General features: G+C 38.1%; 2 protein-coding genes across 2 annotated transcripts; both read left to right on the top strand.

Annotated features, from left to right (window-relative positions):
* The first annotated feature begins 2,415 nt into the window (after positions 1–2,415).
* LOC132283161 (E3 ubiquitin-protein ligase SINA-like 10) lies at positions 2,416–8,969 on the top strand. The gene is made up of 2 exons (XM_059785076.1): positions 2,416–2,956; positions 7,972–8,969. Exons 1-2 carry the CDS (start codon positions 2,477–2,479, stop codon positions 8,623–8,625), a joined length of 1,134 nt encoding a protein of 377 aa, XP_059641059.1. The 5' UTR covers positions 2,416–2,476; the 3' UTR covers positions 8,626–8,969.
* Positions 8,970–10,022: 1,053 nt separating this feature from the next.
* On the top strand, positions 10,023–25,281 carry LOC132285181 (uncharacterized). Its single transcript, XM_059787347.1, has 10 exons — positions 10,023–10,131; positions 10,230–10,285; positions 10,410–10,475; positions 11,794–11,927; positions 12,028–12,085; positions 12,197–12,331; positions 12,404–13,006; positions 13,163–13,303; positions 13,376–13,504; positions 24,657–25,281. The coding sequence occupies exons 3-10, from the start codon at positions 10,443–10,445 to the stop codon at positions 25,272–25,274; spliced, it is 1,851 nt and encodes a 616-aa protein (XP_059643330.1). The 5' UTR covers positions 10,023–10,131; positions 10,230–10,285; positions 10,410–10,442; the 3' UTR covers positions 25,275–25,281.
* Positions 25,282–26,103: the final 822 nt, after the last annotated feature.

Genomic DNA, 26,103 nt, shown 5'->3' with positions numbered 1-26,103 from the left:
GACTCTCTCCTTCAAAATGTCAAGCCTGGTCCTGCAAATGCTGTAAACCAACTCATCATGGTTTATTTGAAGGCAACTATAAAGAAAAATACAAAAACGAGGAATACAGAAACGGGATACTTTTTAAATTTTTTATATTGGAGGATAGAGCACTCCCCAAAAGTAGTTGGGATAGGGAAGGTCAGAGCAAGTGGAGTTTCCCAATTTCCACTAACCCCGGTCAAACTCTTCTTCCATCCCTTTTCAAATGAGAGCTTGCCCGTACAGATGGATCGCTTCTCGATATGATGGAAGTGAAAATACATCTCATCGTTTCTGGTTTTAACGATTCGATAGCAAATGATGAGGTCTATCATGTCTAATTCAAGACCCCTATCACGATTCAAAATTATGAGGACTAATATTACCCTAAGAAAGTTAGGGTTAACCTGAAGAGAGGAAAACCCTAATTTATTGAAGACATAGCAGAAGAACGAGTGTAAAGGAAATTTGAGTACATTCAAATGAAGTGCCGAGAGGAGAATCTCCCCAGGAAGGAGACCCTCACCAGCACTTTCATCTAAATTCGCAGAATAAACCCTAAGAGAAACATTATTGGGAATATTGTTCTTCGAGCTAATGGCATCTAAACTGAGGGGAGCCATAAAAGGGAGAGAGGCTTTTAAGTGTAAAATTCCTTTCTTTTAAGGAAAACAGCAAGAGGAAGGGACTAACCTTGTAAGGATAATTTGCAAAACACCCTGTAACAAAGCAAAAATCAAATCGCGAGAGTTCGCCGGAAAGTACAGATGAACGACAGGAACGATTGAAGAGGATAGAGGTGAGAAAAATTGAAGAAAGACAATAAATGATGAGTTAAGACTTTTTAAAGAAAAAATGGTTCGACCTTCAAGGAGCTATGTTGAAGATGGTGTAGCAGATCTTAAAGCATCAATCTCTGAACTGACCGTTCGCTTCCCTACGTCACCACTCCGAGCCGTCATGTCACGGGCGTGTTTTTTCGATAATCCCACTCTAATTAATTAGGGAGAGATTATGGGGGCAGATGAGGATACCTAAAATGACTTGGGGCGGGTACAGTTAATATGGTTGTGAGTGGGTCGAACAAAGACTATCGTTTTGGACCAAGTCTTCATTAATCAAGCCCAGGATCATGAAATTAGGGTGGAAGCCCAGTTTTAGATGAAAGGAGCTGAGCTCATAGTGAAAAAAAGCCCAGAAGAATAGCCCAGCTCAGGCAGTTAGTGAGAAAATATCTAGAAGGTCTGTAAAAGTCTATAAATAGGTTGAAATTAGAGGGAAAGGGGGTTGGAAAAATTTGAAGTGTAGAATTGTTCTTTCTAATTTCAGAGGGAAAATGTCTTGTATCTTCAGTGCCTCTTGCTCGCATTCGAGCTCGTCGATAGTTCAAATCTGAGGCCGATAGATTGCCTTTTTACTCGCAGACTAGACTTGCAGAACGCGGGTTCTCTGTTGGAAGATTGACATTCACCCCGGAAGCAGTCCGTTCATCGTCGCCGGATTACTCATTTCCTGTCGTTTGGAACTGCTATCCTCATCATCCTTCACCGCCATTTCATCGCCATGCTCGCTGTGCTACCATCCTTGTTCTGGTCTGTAACTAAACAAAGTGATATATATATATATATATATATACACACACACTATAGCATTGTTTGGCTACAAACATCTCTCTTATTCACTATATATGTTCAAACTCATAGTTGCTAATTCTTGATAATTTCATTGAGGACCAATTGAGAACCTAGAGCTTCAACCATAAATAATCCAGTTGAGAGGAAAGAGGAATAGTGAGAAAAAGCCATTTTTTTAAAAAATTTATTTTTGGGTAAAATGTTAATGGGCAAAAATGGCCATTTCCTATTTCTAGATATTTTGATTATTTTTAATAATATAATAATAAGGGTATATGAATAAATTCACTATAAAATATGACAGTGAGATCTTTGTAAAAAATTAACAAATCCCATATTAAATTACAATTAAACCAAACTTTAGGAGAAGTCATTATAATTTACCCTAAAAAAATCAACCATAATGCTGGAAAAAAAAAAAAAAACAAAAAAAAAAACTTTCAAACAGTATACCATCACGGGACCTGTACAATCTCTTGCTACAGCGGACCATTATTGTTTTTATTTTTAAAAAAAATTATTTATTTAAATGTTTATATTATTCACCGTTTTATAAAAAATGTTATTTTTAAAGAATCGTAATTCTCATAAATTCAACTGTTTCAATTCTCGAAATACGACACTTTTTTATTTTTATTTTTATTTATGACGGAGGTATATTTGTCAATGAGGTGAGAATATGACTGTTACTGTTTGACTACAACTCCGTATATGTTATTATTACAATTTAAATATTTATACAGAAAAATTATAGTGCTATTAAACTTGAAAAATTGGGGAATTTTCCTGATTTCACAATAGCTAGACCCAGAGAGGGGAAAATGGTGAAATTTTCGATGGCAGAAGATGATATCGAAGGATTTCGACTATACGATGATGATGACGAAGGACCTAGCAGACCAACGCCCAAGAAACAGAGAACTACCTGCACTCAAAGACAAGAACAACAAGAAGAAGTAGCTGAAGAAGAAGAAGAAGAGGAGGAGGAGGAAGAAGAAGACTATGGACCTGAAGACGAGGAAGAAGATGAATCTGAACAAGAAGAAGAAGAAGAGGAGGAAGAAGAAGAGGAAGAGGAGGAGGAGGAGGAGGAGGGTCAGAACGAAGATCCCCTTCTTCCAACTGCGATTCGTTTTTGTCAAAACACAACAACAAATGGAATATCATTGGGATTGAACAGTGGTGCCAACCTCAACAATCATGCACCCAACCGCGATGGCTCCATTTCCGTAACCCTAACCGACCCAGATGTGTTGGATTGCCCCATTTGCTTTGATCCCTTGAGCATTCCTGTCTTTCAGGTACTTCTCTTTCCATATTCTTGTACTATACTTGTTTCCTTTTAACCTGATTGGGTGTCTTTATATCACGGGTATGACCAAATTAGTACTGGAATTTTGTGTTACGCTGTGTTAATGTAGTGATCTATCGTTCATTTTGATGGTTATTTGGGTTTTGGTGTATTCATAACCAGCAAAGATGGGCATGATTAATCACTTCAGTATTAATCATTGAAAAAGAAAAATACTTATAATATGGAAACAGAAAGATAAGGAATATACAGTGTGAATCACTTCAAAATTCTCTCTAAATTCTATACAATTTTGATCAAACGCTTGAATAATGCTAACCTCCATTATCTTTGATTCCTGCTGAAATTATTCCATCCCGACCTGAAAAGCTGAAACCCGGCACAAATTATTATTATTATTATTATTTTTTTCCTTAACTCTATTGCTCTCTTCTTTCCCTCAAATGGAATCAGACAAAATCAATTTGTATCACAACACAATCCTTTACTGCTCCTCTTTAGAGCTTTTAAGCGAGATTATATATTTTAAAATGGAGGGCAGAATACATGATAACACTCTTTGGATACTATTGAGAAACAAAATAATCGTGTGGGTAATCTTTGCAATTGGAGGCATAATTAGTATATTGTTATAATGATGATTAATAACAAGACTAGAGTTTGGTTCTTCTTGTTTTTGTTTCTTAGTCTTATAATTTATTTTTGGTTTGGGTCACATCTTCTAGTTGGCTTGATTCCTTGCATGTTCAGTAATAACTGAATTGTTCAGTCTTCAAAATTCTGAGACAAACACAAGCTTTAATACCTATAAGTTTCCATCTTACCTGGGAATTTCTCCCATCATCTTAATTTATACAGGGAGAGACTATGCATAAGTAGCAAAATTTAGTTAGATATTGTGACTGAGCTGGTGTTTGATGGAGTCTCCCTGTTTGTATTGAATTTGATTCATGTGTGTCTTACTTCAGCCAAGCAGTTTGTGGTTGAGTTGTTATATATATACACTCACATGTTGATAGATATGTTTTAGACATTGAATGAACAAAGAGCTAAACAGCATTGAGAAAGCTGGTGCGTTGAATTAGACAGAGAAAGTCCATAGAGAGAGAGAGAGGAAAAAAAATTAATGGAGATAGATTTGTTTTTACTGCAATGGTGATGAAATTGGGTGGGAGTGAGTGTTGGAAGTGGTGAGGAAAACACTGGATTGTGTTCAAAAGTTTGATCCAAGATTGTAGCGAGGGGTTTAGGTGGATATTTTGGTCATGGTTGATATTGATGGTACAGGCAGTTCCTAGAGTGGCTGCTTTAAGTGTGGTGGTAGCCTTATTTAGGTGGTAGACAAATTAAGTAAAGTGGAGGCTTCTGGTTTCCATAAAAGATGGTGATGATGGCATTAGGAGGAGGTTTTGGTGTGTTGCATTACATTTAGATGTTGGTGACTGATAAACCAACTCCTCTCTCTCTCTCTCTCTCTACATGGTGATGTGGTGTGAACCAATTGGGGTATTCAGTTTTTGTCCCTCTCATTTATTTTTCTGAAGGTGTTTTGGGGAAATTAGATTAGTGTAATTCTTGTTATCATTGTTTCTCTTCTCAGTAATTCTTGCTATTATTATTCCATTTGGTTTATACTATGGTATGACAGTATAACTCATAGTCTCTTACTCCACTGACATTTTATGTCATCAAATTGATGACATCAGATTTTTTCTTTTAAAGTTACTGATGGAGGTTATGCATAGCCAACGGTATTGCTGACTGTTTTTACCTGTATTGTTATGCCTTATATGTTTGGTGCTTTATTTGGTGGCAGAGGTTATGCATAGCCAACTGTAATGCTGACCGTCTTTGCCTGTATGGTTATGATTTTTTTTATTTGGTGCTTTGTTTGGCATGGCACCATGGGGGAGATTATTGATTTTCTTTTGCAAACGTATCTTGTTTTCTTGAGCTTGAAAGTTTCTATCTTTGTGCCCACACATGGAAAGGTTGGAGGGGGAGGGTGGGGGTTGTTGAATGTTTTTAGTTCTCTATGCGGTGCCTATTTGTGGAGATCAAAAAATAAAATTAAAAAATGATTCTTTGTTTTGAATGCCTTGGATTGAGATATCTCCAAGCCAGACTATGACTGAAACTCGAAGAAGAGTAGGAGTAGCATGCGCTTTATTTTCCTTGAATCGGTGTACATTTACCTTGAATTGTCATTTATAAATGTCATAAATTGTTTTTGCGCATGTATGTCTTTGTAAGGGCAATCTAGACTGTCAATCGTGAGAATGCTTTTGAATCCTGAGAGCAACCAATTTATGAAAATACCCTTCCCAGTACCCAATTGGTAGGAATTCTGAGGACCACACTAGGTAATACCCTTTTATGCTTAAGTGTTGTCCTTAAGGTCTAGATACATTTGAATGAATTACATTAAGCATTTATGCAAATACCATTTCTCGGTGAAGTGGTTCTTAGTCATCTTTCAGTGGCTTTCAAAAGTTCGTATGACTTCAATGTTGGTTCCGTACAGGGAATTAAATCATTTGTCTCATCTTTATCATCTTAAATTGGTGTGGTCTACTTCAAAGTGTTGTATGCATGATTTAAGAGATTACATAGTGAAAAGATGATTTGTTATTTTGTATTAATACAATTCCGGCCATCTATCTTTGCCTTTTAAACTACAATTATGGATACGCTGTTGCACATAACTGTATGTCATATCCTTCTTATCAGAACTGATGCTGAAGTTAAATAGCTCTAATAACAAGGCTGCAAAAAAACATCATACAAGCAGCTTCAGTGGGGAACTCTATAGTCTCCCTGATACATATTTTCATAATTGGGGCTATTGCTGGTGAAAAGTTTTAACTTCATAATTATTATATTTTTTTGTTCATTGGATGTATGTTTAGTGCATCACTCAATTTACTCAAATGGATTAATCCTCTCTGCTGAAGCGATTTTTTCACTCGCTTCCAATTCTTTTTCCTGGCTGAAGCGATTTTCCCCATCTCCTCTTTCTAAATCTCTGAAAACTTTCTTAAAATGTAAAACTGTTCACATTGAAGCATGCATCCTTGGAAGTCTCTTCTCTTGTTGTTTTATTTGCTTTATTTTTCCTTTCATGATTTTATTGCATCGTTGCAGTCACCTTTTCTTCAACAATTTCTAATAGGAAGTTGTTGTTGTTGTTTCCTTCTTTTGTTCTCTAATTCGTTATTTTAGACCTGTCCTATCCATTAAAAACGTTGCCTTCACTTCATCTATGAGAAAACTAATTTTCATGAGGGTTTTGTACAAAACTAAGAAAGCAGTCTTTGCTCACTAATTGTCCTGCTCCCATGCTTTTGTGGAAATATTGGATGTTATATCCATCCCTTTTGGCTTTTGCATTGTAATACACAACTTTGGTTGTGTATGAGTTAATGTAAGATCATTTTCCCCTAAATATGACTTTACAGTCTGTACCACTTGGTTTTTTAATCTTGGATACCGTTTTTGATGTGATTAAGATCAAACTATGAAAGAATCAATGAATTAATTGTAATTTTTTGTAACCAGGATGTGGGACCTAGGACAAAATTGTTCCTGTGAATAGTATGCTTCTATCTTGTTGGATTTGGATGCTCTGAACTGTTTGGTATGGGGGTTATAATGTGTTGTATCCAGGTTTCCAATTCAATCTCACACACTTTTGGCTGACTCTAGTCTATCTTAGTGGGTGAGATCCCTAAACTGTGCTTTGACAATTAGTTCCAACATCTAGTTCTTCAGGGTGGAGATAAAATGAGAGAAACTCGGTTAAGATGGTTAGGGCACAAAAGACCTTTAAGTGCTCCAGTTAGGAAGAGTGACATGGTCCGCATTGAGGTAAATTGGCAATGCAAAGTTAAGGGGAAGATGTGGGTAGAGTTATTAAGGAAGGATATGATAACTGTTGAAAGAAAAATAAATAGTTGAAGAGAGAAATTAAAACATGAACCAACGGGCCAATGGCCTAGCGGTATCAACCTTTTACTTCCCAAAGGGAAGTCAGGGGTTCAAGTCTCAGAAGAGACGCATGTGTGTGAGTACCAACTAGGAAAAAAAAGAAATTAAAACATGAAGAGCACAAAATATAACGTGGTTCAGCCACTAGGGCTTACATCCACGACACAAAGAGCCAGAGGACTACATCTCTTTCATTACATTCTCTCTTGATTTTGTTTAGAATAACCACCTCTATTTATAGGTGAATCGGGGAAGACTTGTAATAAAGGAATTACACAGAAAGTCAAATATAATTATGGCAACAACTTGTTGCCCAAGTATAGCAACTTAACATGCTGTCAAGGAATGATTTAAGGGCTTAAATCACTCGTATAATTATTCTCCAACAATAACATGTGGTTTGACCGAGGATATGGCCTTGGATAGAGTGGAATGGAAGAATGGGATTTATCATTTATGTATCTGACCCAAGTAGTTGGAAAAAGGCTTTGTTCTTTTGTTGTCGTCGTTGTTTTTCTTGTATCCAGTTCTTCCCGGATGAGTGGATGACAAATAAAACCTCGAAAGAATGGGATTTATGTATCTGACCCAAGTAGTTTGAAAAGGCTTTGTTGTTGTTGTTGTTGTATCTAGATCTTCAGGGATGAGTGGATGACAAATAAAACCTTAAATCTAGGTGATTCCGAGGGTCATGGAGCCTTCATCCACATGCTGGCTGCGTTAATTACGGTTTATTTGGTGTTCTTCACCAGAAATATGTTTTTCATGTCAAAAAATTGAAATTGTTATGTTTTTAATTTCTTGCTCCTTACCGATTCTTGCAGCGAATATATTGCAAAGCAATGTTCTAAATCGTCTATAGTTTATTCTATGACTTGCTATAATTTCTTGTCCCTTGCCAATTCTTGTAATTGGTATTTTCAGCCAGTTACATTTTCAATGCTTATTTACAAGGCACACACAAGAATAAAAATCTGATATGTTTTTTTTTATTTTTTATGCTGAATCACAACCTAGTGTGAGAATGGGCATATAGCATGCTCCTCCTGCTGCCTCAAGCTTGGGAACAAGTGTCCCTCTTGCTCTTTGCCGATTGGTTATAACCGTTGCCGGGGCATTGAGAAAGTTCTTGAATCTGTCAAAACATCATGCCGAAATGCGAAGTATGGTTGTGGAGAGACAATGAGTTACAGTAAGAAACATGAACATGATGAGACATGCATTCATGCACCGTGTTCATGCCCTATTCCCGACTGCGACTTTGTTGGCTCCTTTAAGGACTTATCCATACACTTCGGCCCCAAACATTCAGATTCTGCTAGGTGTTTCATCTACAACTGCCCTGTCTCCGTTTCATTAAATGTGGAACAAAAGTACCTTATTCTTCGGGAACAGAATGAGGGGACAATTTTCGTCCTCAACAATGTTCTTGAAATTATTGGAAATTTGGTCTGTGTTAATTGTATTGGGCCGCCCTCATTAAAGAGAAGGTTTTTTTATGATCTTAAAGCGAGAAACCAGGGCAGCTCAGTGAGATTGCGGTCTTTTGCAGAGAGCAAGCCAAACTGGTTTGAACATCTTCCTGACAAGGGGTTTCTTCTAATACCGAATGATTTCATCCGTGAGCAGCTCAAGTTGGATATTTGCATTTGGAAGTGTCCGCCAATATAAAGAGTGGCGATGTCATAGTCATATATGTGGCCATATTGCATTTCATCTGGGAATTGACTTGGTATTGGAAGGTGGTGTTCTAGCCTAATTAAACTTGTTCTGTTTTGTTGGATTTAAAATCACTTGGCTGATTGTAAATTTGTCAAATTTGGCCTTTAAAGTAGTTACTGTCACCTGCAAAGCAAATATGTATTTATGTTGCTGCTCCAGCCTCTTTGCATTACCCTTGGTTCAGGACTGATTGAAGCTGCAAAAACTGAATATGCTGATTACATTATCATGACATTTTTCAGTTAATGCTTTTTTTTATTTTTACTTTTAATGTTATTTGTTCTTATTTTTAATGTTATTTGTCCTATGGTAGGAAATAAAATTTATCAAGGTACAAGAGAAAATATAGTACAACAAAAGGAGGAGCTCTCAAGCAGAGAGCCACACAAAGCTTAAAACAATCATAACAACTGCAAACACAAACCATCAATTGAAAAATTGGCAAATGGTATGTCTACATGGGCTGAATGTTTTTGTCTAGAAAGTTGGAAACTACCGTAATAGTGCATTTTCTCGCAATTTCTTTTATTGCTAAGATGTTTCCCAAATGGGCTGCTCTGTAGAAGACAAATATGACATATAGTTTTATAAAAGAAAGAAAAAAATTCTTCGAACACCCAACTGCTATCCCTTTTCTTTTTCTCTGTATGTATAAAAGTGTGTTGTGGAGAGATGAAACAAAATATAATTGCTTTACAAAACAAATATTGAAAAGAAGTAAAATGTTCGCTGGGTACTCACCACTCCTTTTTGTTGGTAGACCCCGGAAGAATTATTGAGTTAGAGTTGACAATCTCCATATATTGAGACCATGATATTGTTATATTGATTGATATTGCTCTCAAATTAATCTTTCCTTCACCCAAAAAATTAAAAATAAAAAGGAACGAATAAATAATAAATAAAGTCATCAAAGTGTGATTAGATGGAATGGATTAATTTCACTTCTAGTTTAGGAAAAAAAATTACTTCCAGTTTCGTACACTTATGAAAAAGATTAGGTATTAAACTATTCCACCAAAATGAAATTTAGTAACGGCCGTCACAAAATTAACAGAATGATAAATAAGGAAATAAAAAGGGTGACTGAATTTATTATTTATATTATAATTACATATCATTCGTGCTTTGTGATTGGACACATCAACAGTATGATTGTACTTTAGTAATAATATAAGGACTAAGGAGCAAAGGTACAACCCTTCCCAACTTAGATAGCTGCGAAACACCCGATCAAGAAGAAAATTCACGCCATGCCCGTGGTGGGAAAATCTTTAAGCAAGCCTTCAACGATCTCTTCTCCAAAATCAACGGCCAGCGACTTCTGCGTCAAATTAATTTGACTATCGAAGTCTATCCCCTCAATTTTTCAAAACCCTACATTTGTTGTTGTTGCTGCTGCAGTTTCATGCACCTGTTCTCAACCGCAAGCGCTCTCTCCTTCTCAGTTCAATGGTTTCGATTCTCTCTTCCTTTACAATTTTCATTCAATCATAAACTTACTTTCTTGCATTACACACACATATACATATTCTTTAAGGGTTTTGTTGAAGGTACTCCATGGAACTGTATTGGGTTCGATTTAATTAAAGATATTGAGGGGTATTTGGTACGCGTTTGCATACTTCTACTGATGGTATCGAATATGGTATTTTATGTTATTATTTGGATGGTAGTGAATTTGATGTTCTGAGAACTTCATGATTTACCTTGTTTTTGTTTTTGGTTTTTAGAGACAGAGAGAGAAGGCAAAAAAGAAGACGAAGATGGAGAAGAGAGTTGTTGAAAGACTACTTAGAGTAAGGAGGTATTAGAGAAACATGTGGTACAACCTGGAATAGCACATAGTACAAAACCACTAAGATTTTAAGTATATTGGAGTTAGGGGTTACTAAGAGCATCTTAAGGTACTATTTTGAACAGTTTTAGGTGACCCTCTAAGCAATGAATGAACTATTGCTCAGATGTGTTTGTTAAATCATTAGGTCCAAGAATGGGGTAGGGTACTACCCAGAGAAGCATGATGTTAAACAGCTTGCAAAGTCTTCGAACAGTTCAATATCTAAATTCCAGTGCTTCTGTTTTCCATGTCATAACGAAATCCATGGTTTAAACCCAAAGGGCATTTGAGTTTTACTAGAAGTTCTAGGGTTATTATATTGAACACTATAAAGAGCCATCAAGAAAATCATGAAGTACCCTAAGAATATGTTTCAGCAAACACATTGTTTGTTTTTTCAAATAGCTTTTCTTTTACCTACCTTCGAAGTTATGGGTTCTATGGTTTCTCTGTGCTTAGGATAATACAATATTAGCACAGAGTTGTGAGACATGGATATGATTGGCAATTCCTGAAAAGTTGGACATTGACAAAGCAAAAATTTGACGACATATTTACATAGCCTTTTATAATTTTATGAATGGGAAAAATATATGATTTGATTTAATTTATCTAATTTTTCTGTGTTAACAATTGCATAACTTAGAAGATGAGATTAAACAAATATCATCTACAGAATTATTTTATAAAACTACAACTACTATCAGTGCTGATGCTACCGCTACTCTCCTGTTTCATTATTTTTCTTTTTGTCTATATTCTTTTTCCTACATGAAGTGTATGCTACATAGTTGATCTTTGCTGGCCATGCATATGATACTAGAATTCCTTTGAAATCTGAACGACATGCTTTCTTCAAGTGTCAGAGGGCTGGTGGATGAGGCTTCTCTTAGGCTCCATTTTGATTGAAGGATTTCAAAAGACCATATTTTGGTCAATTATTTAAGAAGTAGAGTTTAAATATAGATCTAGTAATTTAAATTTCACAACATGCATGGATTGATTTCAGAGGATTATAGGTGTGAATTTCAAATAATAAAGTACGAGTAAAGTTTTTTGGCATAGATAGGGATGATGTTTTGCTTTGTTGAATTATATGTCCCTCCGAAGTTCCATTTGTAAGTTATACTGTTTTATGTTCTGTTTATTATTCTCAAGTTCACGGTTCTGGAGAGTTTTAAAAACAGTAAATATCAGGTTATAGTTTGTTATCATTATTATTATTTTACTTTTTATTTATATTAACTGTTATATTTCTATGAACTTCAAATTTTAAGGTAACTACTGGAGGAGATTCCGTGAAGGGAAAGAGAAAGGGCCAAGGGCTTAATGCAGTTGAAGGGAATAGGAAAAAGAAGCAGCAGCAGCAGGATGCCACACCTCGTCCTGCTTGCTCCTGGGTGCATTTTAGGTATCAATTGGTTTGTTCAAAGTGGTATCTCAGACATGTTAGCATATGCCTTGCGGAATTCTTCTTATCGACATACTTATGTCTAAATTAATTGTTTTAGTCGCGAGTTTATCAAAGAGTACAGTGCTTCCCATCCTGAATCCTCAGGCTTAAAAGCTGTAAGCCTCCTAATTGACTCTTAAAAGATAAAATTGTCATGCACACATATTTTTTCTAAATAAAGAATAATCTAAACGGTAATTTGGAGGAATTGTTTTTGTTCATTTTAGGCCACGAAGGCAGCCTCAGATGCTTGGAAGTCCATGAGCCTTGAGGAGAAAGCAAAATACACTAAGCGTGCTCGTGAAGTGTGGGATAACTACTTGAGCAATGCTCCTCTCTGTGTCCCTAAGCCAAGAAAACAGGTAAAGTAATCTTTGAGTGATTGTTGTTTATTGATGCTCTACATGACAAATCTTACAACTTATGTGATGCAGGCCAAACTAGTCACAAGATGTTCTCCTGGTCGTTTGTTCAATGTTTTACAACGCCTAACACCAGACCAAAAGGATGCTGTAAAGAGCCTGGGGTTTGGTAGCCTCCTTGGTCTAAGATGTAGAACCCTCCGTCGCAGTTTGTGTCTTTGGCTATTGGAGAGATTTAACACTGTGCGCCGCTGCTTGGAGATTTCTGATGAGCGCATTCCTTTATCCCCGCGGGATGTCGAACTTGTGATGGGATTAGCAGCTAGCGGGAAGGACGTGGTGAATTCAGGGCCTGATGATTTAATTGTAGAATTGCGTCAAAGTTATAATGCTACGAATCATGGGATTTCTGTCCGCCTCTTGGAGGAGCGGTTGGCAGCTCCAGAAGCAGGAGACGACTTTAAAAGATCATTTGTCCTCTATGCATTGGGCACTCTTTTGTGCCCTACAGCAAGGCTGGATGTCAGCCCTTCATTTCTTCATGTTTTGACAAATATTGATGTCATCCATCAGTACAACTGGGGGAAATTCTTGCTTGACCGGCTAGTTCGTGAGGTATCTCGCTTTCGACAAGGGAAGCAGCGCGCAGTTGGTGGTTGTCTTTTGTTTCTCCAGGTAAAGGAGAATGTTGCAAAGTGTATTTTTATTTTCCAGTAAATAAAGTGTCTTTGTTGTTTCTTTCTATTATTTTACCTGAAGACCTTTTTATCTATAAATCTATTTTTATTTAAGAAACAAAAATTTATTTCCTACCTATTTAATTGTTAACAGCTCTTTTATTATGAAAGCATCTCTGTCAGAGGACCTTGCGAGTCAGCCCTTGTTGCTCCGTGCTTATCGTCATGGGGTGAGGAAGAAATTACTGAGAGAGAAAAACTAGAAAGAGAGCTTGGTGGTTATGGGTTTGGGGAGGTAACATTGTAGTTGTAACATTTTATAATATATTATTTATGCAAATCCATCAAGTTATCTGTTCTAATGCAGGTGATGTACAAGGAGAGGTTCCTTGGGACGGAGTCATTAGGGAACAAATCAGAATTGAATGGCTTGCAATTGGGAGATGTGAGCACTGTGGTTGACCATGGTCTTGCCCTTGGGCAGGAGGCACACTTGGTAGTATCTCAGTATCTCTTAAGTTTCTTTTTCTTTTTAATAAGATATTTGTCATAAATTATTATTTATTTATTTATTTTTGTGATTTGGATTATGTTTACTAGTTTATATAAATCACCAATGCTTTTTCTATCAATAGACATTTGTATATGAATGATACGCGCTTTGACCTACATATCATAGGGTGTAGGGGTGGCAATTGGGTGGGTTTGGGCGGGTATTGAATGGAGCTCACTTTAAGTGGGCTAGGATTGCGTTGAAGCTTCCACCAAGCCAAATTCATTATTTATCAATTATCACAATATGGAGGTTTCGATATGTGTTTGTTGATGATAGGGGTGGTGCAGGATTGTGATTCGGGATGCATATTGGGTGTGCCATCCCTAACCCAACCTGATTGTCATGGGCTTAGAAAACTATTTGAACAATTAAGGTTGGTTTTGGTTTGAAAATTCCAACACAAACTCAATTTGGGTCGAACTGGGGTGAAGGTGTCGATAACCCAACGCAATCTAAAATGGACAACCCAAGTCAACCTAAATTCTTCCTGTCATGGTACCATATCGAACTCTTGACCTGTGCCTCCCAACTAAACCAGGTTGTCAGAATCCAGTGGATCAAAAGGTGATCTGGTAGTTAACCCGATTTCTTTCCAGACTCTTATGTGTGTGTGTGTGTTATATACATTTATACTTTTGTTTTTTATTTTTTATTTATCCATTTTATTTTTTCTTAATATCCTGATTTAGTGATATTAGTCCTCTGGAGAATTAATTGAGCATCACATTGTTATTTTGTATAATGCGAGGGCAACCTAATATCAACCCTGTTTTTAGCCCCATTTTTCTAACCGAGCTGAATCAAAGTTTAAAAATTTGAGCACGGATTGGGCTCAGGTTGAAGGTTGGATTTGGTTGGGCTTGGTTTGAAGGATCCCTTGGGTTGAGCCTGATTTCTCGACTCATACAACTTGCCCGAGTTGCACCTCTAATTGTGTCAGAAACAAAATCAAAGAGTTTCAAGGGGGTAAAAGAGGCCTAAATAGGCCCTAATCGGAATATATAAGGCAAGAGGAACCTTGGGTTTTGATTGGTGAATGTGAATTAGACATATCCAAGGAATGGGAAGGTGCATGGTGTTCTCATATCTCAAGGCTTGGGACTTACTTTGTGGGACGTGCCAAGTACTTATAAAGGAAATGCTCACATAAGAGAAAAGAAGAAAGAAATTGGATTTTTTTTTTTTTTTTTCTCTCTCTCTCTCTCTCTCCCTATTTGGTACTCACACACATTTGTCCTTTCTGAGACTTGAACCTCTGACTTTCCTTTGGGCTGTGTTACCTGGACTCTCCATAATTGGCGGGAGTGTCCGTGTCGACACGACACGGACACGGACACGGGACTCTTGTCGGACACTTTTTTGTTGAATCGGACACTGCGAAGCTCCCTGGTTCTCTGGTTTGAAGTCCTGGTTATCTCTGGTTTGAAGTTTACAAAGGTTGAAGACGGATCTGTGGATGACAGGGAAATTTGTGCCTTAATTTTTTATTCATATAATATATGTATATACATTTTTTAATACTCCCGTGCTCATTGTTTTTTAGGCTAGGATCATCATTGTAATATTATATTATTATAGGTATATTACAGCTGTGGGTATCAGTCATTATAATATTATATAGTACTATATTATAGCAATAATTACAATATAATATTATATTACTACTTCCAAGAAAGTGGTGTTTTTTGTTTGGGGGGGGGGGGGGGGGGGGACTGGAGGAGGCTTGCATGTACCATCATTATAATATTATATTATTATATATATTACAGCTGTGGGTTACGGCTGTAACTCACATCCATTTCACACATACAAATTCATTGGGCTACGCTATTTGGGTGTTTGAATTATTGTTAGGCCTCTATTATTTTGGACTGACTTTTGGGCCTTCCCAGCTCCTTTGTACAACATATATGAAGTGTCCAAGTACCCGTGTCCGAATTTTGGACACTTATATTCCTTACCTCCGTGTCCTATAATTTGATAGATAGATGGATCCGACCTCTAGACACGTACCCGTGTCCGATACCCGCACCCGAGTCCGTGTAACATAACTTTTAGGAGGTAAGAGGCTGATACTGTTAGGCCACTGCCCTTTGGTAAGAAATTGGATTTTATTGTTTGATTAATTTAACTTCTTGAAATCATTAATGATTCAATTTGAAACAAAACAGAAATTTCTCTCTTTTAAATGGAGAGACTTCTTATGTTTCTGAGCTTTGTGGTGGTGATAGGGGTGACAATAGTTGACATGACACGGGATAAGTGGATCCGAGTTAATCTTGTTTGGGTCATAATCGTGTTGGCCAAAATTGACACAATAATTATATGTGTCACGTTTGTGTTGGACTCTCCAACCCATTTATAACCCGATTAGACACATTTAACTATGGGTTAAGTGCAAAACCCCCCCTCTACCCTTACTTCAGTTGAATAAATTAATAACTGTAAATACAGGCCATGTAAAATGACCCTTTTGTCTAATTTGTGTAAAATTGCGTTTGTTTGGAACAAGAATAAAATAAACCTCAATTTGTATAAAATTGGGATAAGCTAAACCAAAGAAACCTAAAACTGGATATAATAAAAATAGAAACCAAATAGTCCCAAAATCACCTATGCCACTTCCTCCACACCATGGCCGCCGCCTCCTCCCACCTCCTCCCATTGCCCATGCCACCTCTTCCCCACCATGGCTTTGCAGATTAGAGCTTTAAATACGCGAGTATTATGTTACTATGTTTGACTTTTCTCTCTTCTCTTTCTTCTCTTTTTGACGTTGGAGTCTTCCATTCCGGCGTCAGCCGTTTATGTCTGTCATTGGTTTTTCGTTTTTTTGGCAAGGAATCGTGATATGCATCGATCCTATCTCAGTGTTGCGACCCTACCACGTCTCAATTTCCACGGGGAAATCAAAAGCTGCTCTATAGGCAATGATCTGGTTTTTAGGGTTGATCATCAAAGCATCAAGGAGCGTGAATCTGTATTGTGATCATGTTTGGTAGTTCGGTTCGACAGAGACGTGGGGAGTCTTGAAGGGATTAAGGCGTGGGCGTCGAAAACTTGGAAGGTTTCATGTGGGGTGAAAGTTTCTCCTTTATCTGATGATCTGCTCCTGTTCAGGTTTCCATCGGAGACTGAGGCCTTAAGGGTGTTGGATGAAGGGAGAAAGAGATGGGGCGACGCCTTATTATCCATTGACATTTGGTACTTCGCCGTCGGCTATTTTGCTATAAAAGAACGAGTAATACGAAGGGTGATATTGTTTGGTTTGCCCCTCTATCTATGGTGTAACAAGTTATTTGAAGCAATTGGGAACTTATGTGGTGGATTTCGAGGTGTTGAGGTGGACGTCTCGGCGTGTGGACAGCGAATTCTCCTCTATGTTTCCGCCGAAAAAGTGATGCCGGAGTACGTTTTTGTTGAGGACCAACGAGTGGCTTACACGGTTAACTTGATAGAGGAAATCACACCTCATATCCTTCCGAAATCTTACTATGGCATTGGGGAGAGTTCACATATCTCGGCTGCTGCAACTGAATGTAGACACTGAAATGCACAGATCCACCAAGGCGTCGAAGGAAAGAGGCGACTGCTTATTCACGCATCAGAAGCGCGTAGAGTGGCCAGAGTCAATCAATCCCTTAGTCACTGTCTTACGTTCCCTCGTAATATCCGCACTAACGGATACCAACCACGTGGCAGAGATCGTGGCTTTAAGGGAGATATTTATGCAGCGGATTCTGATGGGCCTAAGCGCGGGCTTGAAGCGGGTTACGGGCCTATTTTGACAAATGGGCTGCTTGTTCATCACGGCCCAAAGGAGATGAAGAGGGTTGCTCATCGGGGCCTGTTTCTTTTAAGAACTAGCCCAGCCCACAGCCCATTGCCAATTCACGTTATGGACCAAATGTGAGTAACCTGAAGAGAAAGGTTTTGAGGGGGCCCAATAATAAAATTTTAGTTTTTGTTATCAACTTCAGGCCCAGCCCACCTATTTCTACAGAAGTTAGCCATTTACAGAGGCGTCATTTTGATTATACATCTGCAATCTTCTGGAATTCACCAGAGAAGAAGAGATGGATGAACTTATCTGCTGCCGTGACTGGTGGAGGTCCTATTGAGAGGGGTTCTCGTCATTCTCAATGTTGTGCAGGCATCTCATCTTCATCCCTCTCTGATACTTTACAGCCGAAGGGAAGAATTGTCAGGTCTTCGTCTCAGGACTTTAACAGAAACCGCCACGGAGTTTGATGGTCTCGAAAAGAGAAGCAGAAGTGGACTTCTACTAATGTTCTGGGTACGCCATCAGTTTCACATCCTCAGATTTCTAATGTTCCATCCTCTTCTTTTACCCCTTCTTGTGTGTTGAGGAGTGCTGGCGTTGTGCCGGAATTGGAGAAGAGGTGCAAGTTGACCGTTACGAACATTGGAACTGACTCTTCGCATGGGCTGAATATGGAATGACAGGAAGATAGTGAGTTTGGCGTCTCTAGGCAGATGAAAATCGCAGATTGTGCAATCAAGAAATTTTCCGAAGGGGTTACAGTCTGTGTGGGCAGAGACTTGCATTTTCAGTTGTCCAATGATGAGGATGTAGCTTTGCTTAAAGAGCTTCGATTAAGTGTAGCACTGAAAGGTTTTAATGCTTGCCTTATGCAGGGGCTGACGAGAATGATTTTAGTAGATTCGCTGGGATGGGCAATTTTGTTACAGAATCAGATTCTTTTTATGAGAATGACAGGGAGCTGGAAGAGGAGGTGTTTGATGATTTGGGTTCTATCCAACAGGTTTGTTCCAATGAGCTTGCACCTTGGGTGGAGAATGGCTTTGAAATCCTATAGGAGGAACCACTGGCTATGGTGCGACCCGACGAACAGGTTGCTGACATGGGGAAAGATTGGGTAGTTGACAATATTGGAGTTACTAGTGAGCTTTTGGGAGTCTCTTTAGAAGGTAATGACGGTCAGACATTATCTATCCTTCAAGCAATTGTGGAAGGGAGAGAGGTTGCAGTGACTAATGAAGTTATGAACACGAGGCCTTTATCGTCTTGGAAAGGAGTACAGGAGATAAAGATTCTCATTTCTGAAGTCAACTATGAAGGGAAAGGAGGAGTGGTGAAGGAAGGGGAAAAACCAGGAGCAGGAGTCTTAGGAAGGGTGGAGAGGAGATAATTTTATTTGGTTTACAATGAAGCTACGAATCATTACATGGAATGTTCGTGGTCTCAATGATCCGAACAAGAAAAGGGTAGTGAAGGTAGCTTTAAGGAAGTGGGGTGCCCAGCTTGTTTGTTTACAAGAAACCAAGTTGGCATCCATTTCTGACAGGGTGGTTAGGATTTTGTGGAATGGGAGGCCTTGAATGCTATAGGTTCCTCGGGTGGGATCCTAGTCATGTGGGATAGTAGATGGTTATCTCGAACGGACGTCTGGATAGGGATATTTTCTGTATCTTGTGTGCTTAAGATGGAAGAGGACAACTTCAGATGGGTTTTTATTGGAGTCTATGGACCGGTTGTTGACGATGAGTGACCTATCTTTTGGGAGGAGTTTGCCATGTCCAAGGATTGTGGCCTCTCCCTTGGTGCTTGGGAGGAGATTTCAATTCTGTTAGGTCCCCGTCAGAGAGGTCTACAGGGGGAAGAAGATCCTTGGAAATGGATCAATTTTCTGATTTTATTGATGAGCATCTTCTTGTTGACTTACCAATGGAAGGTGCAACCTATACTTGGTCAAATGGTAGGGATCCAATCACTCTTTCAAGACTGGACAGATTTTTAATTTTCGGGGAATTGGGAAGAGAAATTCCCGGATGTTGTTCAGGCAGTGTTAGCAAGGGTCACCTCTGATCATGTTCCTTTGGTCTTGGATTGTGGGGGTTTATGTTCTCAAAGATCCCTGTTTAGATTTGAGAATATGTGGCTGCGAGCGGATGATTTCCAAGGGAAAGTCAGATCTTGGTGGGAGGGAGTTATTGTTTCAGAATCGCCCGGTTTCACAATTACAAAGAAGTTAAGGGCTCTCAAATTTGCTTTTAAGTAGTGGAACAAGGATGTCTTCGGGAATCTGGAACAGAGGAAGAATAGAGTATTTGCTGATTTTTTTGAGATTGATCGTCTCGAGGAGGCGGGAGGGGATGTGGAATTTCTACGTTCTAGGAGAGCCTCCTGTTAGGCGGTTCTTGCTGATATTGCTAGTATGGAGGAGATCTCATGGCGTCAAAAATCTCGGGCTCTTTGGCTAAAGGAAGGAGATCGGAACACAAAATTCTTCCACCGGTTAGCTAACGCTCATAGGAGAAGTAATCATATAAGAAGAATTCGGGTGGAAGGCGAGGAGCTGTGGAGAGAGGAAGAGGTGCGTAACGGTATTGCTTCCTTTTATCAAAAGCTTTATACCGAGCCTTTAGTTTGGAGTCCCAAACTTGATGGTCTCCATTTTGGGGCTATTTCTGAGCCAGATAGAGATAGGATTGAGAATCCTTTTACTAAAGAAGAAGTTCTTAAGGCTTTATCAAGTTGTAATGGGGACAAAGCTCCGGGGCCTGATGGCTTTATCATGCGATTTTTTATGGAAAGTTAGCCGGTAGTAAGAAATGAGGTAATAAGTACTTTTCAGGAGTTTCATTCTTATGGCGTCTTTGAGAAGTCGCGTAATGCTTCATTCATTGCTCTTATCCCAAAGAAGGGAGGCGTTTCAAATATAAAGGATTTCCGTCCAATTAGTTTGGTGGGCTGTATTTACAAACTTATTGCTAAGGTGCTTGCTTTAAGGATGAGGGAAGTAATGGATGGGATTATTTCGGACTCCCAGAATGCTTTTGTTGGCGAACGGCAAATTCTTGATTCAGTTCTTATTGCTGGCGAATGTGTGGACTCCAGATTCTGGAGTGGCATTCTTGGAGTTCTATGCAAACTTGATATTGAGAAAGCATACGATCATGTGAATTGGAAATTCCTACTCTATTTGTTACAAAGAATGGGGTTTGGAAGTAAATGGAGGAAGTGGATTGCGACTTGTCTTTTGTTTGTCAAGTTTTCAATTCTTGTGAATGGTTCTCCCGTTGGTTTCTTTGGTTGCTCTCGGGGTATAATACAAGGAGATCTTTTGTCATATTTCCTTTTTCTTGTTGTTATGGAGGGATTAAGCAGACTTATGCATAGGGCAGAGGACCTTGGTTTCATTAAGGGATTCAGGGTTGGCAGAGATTTAGTCCATCAGATGGAGATTTCTCATTTACTCTTTGCAGATGATACCTTGGTTTTTCTGTGATGCTGATGTGTCTCAACTTCGATACTTGAGATGTATATTGACTTGTTTTTAGGCAGTTTTCGGGCTAAAGGTCAACGTGGCTAAGAGTGTGCTTGTCCTAGGGAATGTTCAAGATATTTCTTCTTTAGCTGCAGTCCTTGGATACAGGGTGAGTTCTTTCCCTATTCCTTATTTGGGCTTGCCCCTAGGAGTCTCTTCAAGGTTAGTGGGGAGTTGGGATTCCGTGATTGACAGGTATGCGAAGAGATTGGCAGGATGGAAGAAGCAATACTTGTTAAAGGGGGGTAAAGTTACTATTATCAAGAGTACGTTATCGACCCTTCCCACTTATTTTCTTTCTATGTTCCAAATCCTTTGTTCCGTTGCAGATAGGATTGAAAAATTCAAAGGGATTTCCTATGGGGAGGAAAGGGCGATGAGTTCAAGTACCGCCTTGTCAGATGGGAGGAAGTTTGTAAGCCTGTGAAATTGGGTGGACTTGGAATAAGACGTTTAGTTCCTTTCAATCAAGCGCTCCTGGGTAAATGGTTATGGAGATTTGGGAGGGAAAGACATCATCCATGGCGCAGGCGCAGGTTAGTCTCTTGTCGGTTTGGGGAAGAGGCTGGAGGTTGGTCTACACGTCCGGTTACCCTTGTGGGAGGAGTAGGGATGTGGAAGGCTATTCGGAAGGGTTGGGATGCTTTTTCTACTCATATCAGATTCAAAGTCCATGATGGACGTCGCATTCGGTTTTGGGAAGATCTTTGGTGTGGTGATCAGCCACTTTCTTGTACATTCCCTAGATTATTCAATATTACTATTGATAAACACGCCTACGTAGTTGACTGTTATTGGCTTGATAGCAGCGGGATTACGTGGGATGTGCATTTTTGGCGCTCTTTTCAGGATTGGGAGATGGACGAGGTATGTGTTTTTCTGGATCTTCTGTATCGGCAAGAGGGCGTTGGCAGGGATAATGACGCTTTGATTTGGGTTCTTTCTTCCCACGGTCGTTTCGAAGTTAGATCCTTGTTCTTATGTTTGTCTAATTTTGTTAATCGAGACTTCCCGTGGAAAACTATTTGGCGGTTCATGGCTCCAACTAGGGTGGCTTTCTTTGTCTGGACCGCTGTGTGGGGAAAGATTCTAACAATTGATAACTTGAGGAAAAGGGGCAATTGTATTGTTAATCGCTGTTGTCTATGCAAGAATGATGAGGAGTCCGTTGATCACCTTCTTTTGTATTGCCCTGTGGCTAACGACTGTTGGAATCTTATTGTTGGGTTGGCTAACGACTGTTGGAATCTTATTGTTGGGTTGTTTGGCATTTGTTGGGTGATGCCTCGATCTACGAAGGAATTAATCCATATTTGGAGAGGATGTCGAGTGAGAAGAGATGTTCGCGATTTTTGGAGAATTGTACCACATTGTGTATGGTGGTGCATTTGGAAGGGAGCGAAATAGCAGAATGTTCGAAGGGAAAGAATTGCCTACGGCAATGGTCAAACTTTACATTCTTCATTCTCTTTTCAATTATGTGATGAGGAGCTTTTGTTCCTCTTCTGATGATTTAATTACTTTCTTAGATTCTTTGGGGCCTTAGTCCCGGTTCCACTTTTGTAATTGGGACACGTTCCCCTCTTGAACGCCTTTTTTAATGTTATTTTTACTTATTAAAAAAAAAATACGCGAGTACTTTCTGAAGTCCCTTCCAGAAACTCTCTCTCTCTCTAATTATCTATCCGCGTCACTGTTTCTTTTTACAGCTTCTCTTAAATGGGTTTGTAAGCAAATCTCTCTCCAGATTTGTCTCCCATACGTTGTTCCCTTTCTTGTTCTCTCTCTCAATACATGTGTATGTGTGAGTATACATATTGCTACTCTCGCAAATGTGTTTTGTGTGTATATATAATTATATATGTATATATACTATTAGTACGTATATACATCTGTGTATATATGTTATATTTATACCATTCATCTACTTATCAGTTTTTATTATGTATATATATATATATATATATATATATTTTGTTATACTTATCAGTTTTATTATGTTATCAGTGTATTATATTTTTATTATATTATCAGTTTATTATATTTTTTTATTATATTATTGGTTTATTATATTTTATATATATTTTTATATTATCGGTTTTTTATTATATTATCAAATTATATTATATTATCCGTTTTATTATATTATCAGTTTTTATTATATTATCAATTTTATTATATAATCAGTTTTATATTTTTATTATAGTTTTTATTATATTATCAGTTTTATTATATCAGTACGTATATATGTGTTTTTTTTTTTTTTTTTTTTACTTGTCAGTTTTTACTATATTTTTTTATCAATTAATTTAGGCTTCATTATGAAGTACTTGTAATCGAGATTTTTGGAAACAAATAATATGTAGATATGGAAAAAAGAGAGAGAGAGAGAGAGAGAGAAGGGGGGGGGGGGGGGGCGGGGCAAATGGGAATCAAAAGGGTAAAATAAGTTTTTATATTTAGAGGGGCTTACTTGCACCTTTTTTTGAATTTTATGGACTTAATATGCACATTTTCAAAAAGTATGGGCTAGTTCTTCGCAAACCTTAAACGTGGATAAATTTGTTGTGTTCATGTTAGAATTGACCTATTTAAATAAACATGTTGTGTTCGTGATAGAAATGACCCTAATAATATGAAATTTTAATTAATTGTGTCTTGTTGTGTAGTCTGGACCAGTTGACCCATTTATTAAACATGTTACATAAGCGATGTCCTCTTACTTGTTTAATAATTGTGTTGTGTTTGCGTTAAGGTTCCTTGATATGAATAATTTTCGTGTCGACCCACATAATAACCCATGTGACATGACACGAATACAAAACAGTAACACGAATTGTCACGCCTAGGTGGTGACATGCATATAAAGAGATTTTGGCATGTTATGTGGTATGGATATGCCTCTCTAAATACCTTCTTTTTGAATTGCTTAGATACACTGAGGAGATGTGTTTTGGAAGCGTCAGTTCATTTAGGATTGAAATTTGGAGTCCATGAATATTCTCTTTTATTTTATTTTGTGAGTTTGTTTAGATCTTCCATTTGGAGTCATAGGGGATACTTTGATGGAATTGTGCCAAAGAACAACTACTTTACAGTAAAATCCTGTTGTAGAGCATTTGTGGTAGAGAGTGGACTGGCTTTCCTTGGAAAGACTTGGAATGTTAGAGTGAACTCCAAGATGTTTGTTTTTTGTTTTGCTAGTTGCATCTCTTTGTTTCATATGGAGTCTTTGATGGGAAATAAAAACACGCACGAACATTTAGATATACTTGTTTTTAAGTCGAAGTGATTGAAATTGAATTCTTTACATGTGGATTTTACAAAAATTTCCAGTTTCCTTGCACTCTTTGTTGTGTATAGGCAAATTGATTTATATGTAGAGAGAGCTTAGTTATCACTCCTGTATACTCAGTGTACATGAGTTGTATCCCTTTTTGGCTTATGATTGTAATAGTTGAAGAAAATGAATAGTATTTTATCAAGTAAATGATGTTCTGTTCAGCTTTTGACTTGAACTAGCTCCAAATAAGATGGAAACTTTACCAACAGATAAATTTTTTTTCAAATAAACGATACAATAAACCTTGTGTTATATTTAAAAAGGAGACAGTAACAATTCAGATTTTCTAGTCTATGTATTTCATTGGAAATTTACTTGATTTTGTAATTTCCTAGATTTATGAGTAAAATTTGTAGCTTCAGCTTTATGATTTTGTATTTCCCTTGTCATTTTTTTGTTCATAACCAATAACTAGGTTGACATGCATTTTTGACAGGCAAATATACCAGTTAATCATGAGAGAGGGAATGTAGTGCGTGGGGACGTTGCAGTGGTGGTTGAATTGGTCAAAGCACCTTGTAGAAACACAGAGTATGGGTGTACAGAAACAGTGGATTACATGAAGAAAAATGACCATGAAGAAACATGCATTTGTGCACCATGTGCATGCCCCCTTCAGGATTGCAACTTTGTTGGCTCATCTGAACAGTTGTCACTACACTTCGGCAGCAAACATTGGGATTCTGGCAGGCGTTTCCAATACAACTGCCCTTTGCTCGTCTCCTTAAGTGCGAATGAGTCATTCTTTGTTCTTCAAGCGGAGGATGATGGTATACTCTTTCTCCTCAACAAGGGGCTTGAAAATATTGGGCATACGGTCATGATTACTCGTATTGGACCAAGCCTGTCGAAGGAGCATTTCTTGTATGATATTGTTTCTGATAGGGGAATCAGCTCCCTTAGATTAAAATCGTGTACACAAAATTTTCCAGGACGGGTAGAAGGTTTTCCTCCAATGGATTTTCTTCTGATTCCATTTAGTTATTTAGGTTCATCTGGGCAGCTGAATTTGGAGGTTTGTATATGGAATTCAACTGAACTTGTAGCTGTTTGACCTTTTACTCTTCTAGTTTTTACAGGTGGTGTATAGCGAACTGAAACCATAGACCTTTCTCACCGTGCACGCCCAGGCGTGCGGTGACGATGCATCAAGACATCGTTTGAATCATAAAATTTTTAAAAAATTATTGCACGTGTAACATGAGGTGAAGAATTGCAGAGGGTTTACATGGCTTCGACTGCTCACAAGTAGAAAAGTAGATGTTTATACTGAATTCTGACTGGGTACTGCTGAGCATTTTTTTCTGCCCCCTATATATTTTGCCCCTGTTGGGGCTCAAACCTCCTCAAATGAGGATGAAAGGGGAGAAGAACTTATGCCATCCAGTGACAGGCATTTTGTTGGCAGGTGAAAGTATATGAAAGAACATGGTAACATGGACTCCAAGATGAACTATCCACTAACCTCCCAGGACTAAGCCAAAATGTGTTGCTGATTGCTAGCAGTGGAAGACTGAATGCAACTTACGTCTCCAATCTTTTACGAACCTTTTACATCTTCAATAGTTAACCTTGATTCTCCCATTCCATTCACTCTCCACCCTTTTAATCTGGGGAGGAGGTCATAACATCTTAATGCTTTATTCTTAGTTATTACGTGGGGAAATTTTTTTTTTTTACCTAAAAACCAATTTAAGGCAAACAAACCTGATTTTCAATAACGCTTTATTTGTTTGGAAACAGGAAGGATTGAAGATGCTCGTCCACTAATTTTTGGAGAGGAGAAAATCTGTAGCATTAATATAAAATAACAATTTTACCCTTTAACTATTTCCCAAATTACTGTGGAAAAAAAAATCCTACCATCTTTCCAAAAAAAAAAA

This window comes from Cornus florida, unplaced genomic scaffold, assembly GCF_030987335.1.
Source record: "Cornus florida cultivar Cherokee Brave unplaced genomic scaffold, ASM3098733v1 CherokeeBrave_3.0.0_Hap2_Chr11, whole genome shotgun sequence".
Lineage (NCBI taxonomy): Eukaryota > Viridiplantae > Streptophyta > Magnoliopsida > Cornales > Cornaceae > Cornus > Cornus florida.
Note: the sequence above shows the minus strand (reverse complement) of the source record. Positions and strands in the feature narration are given on the sequence as shown.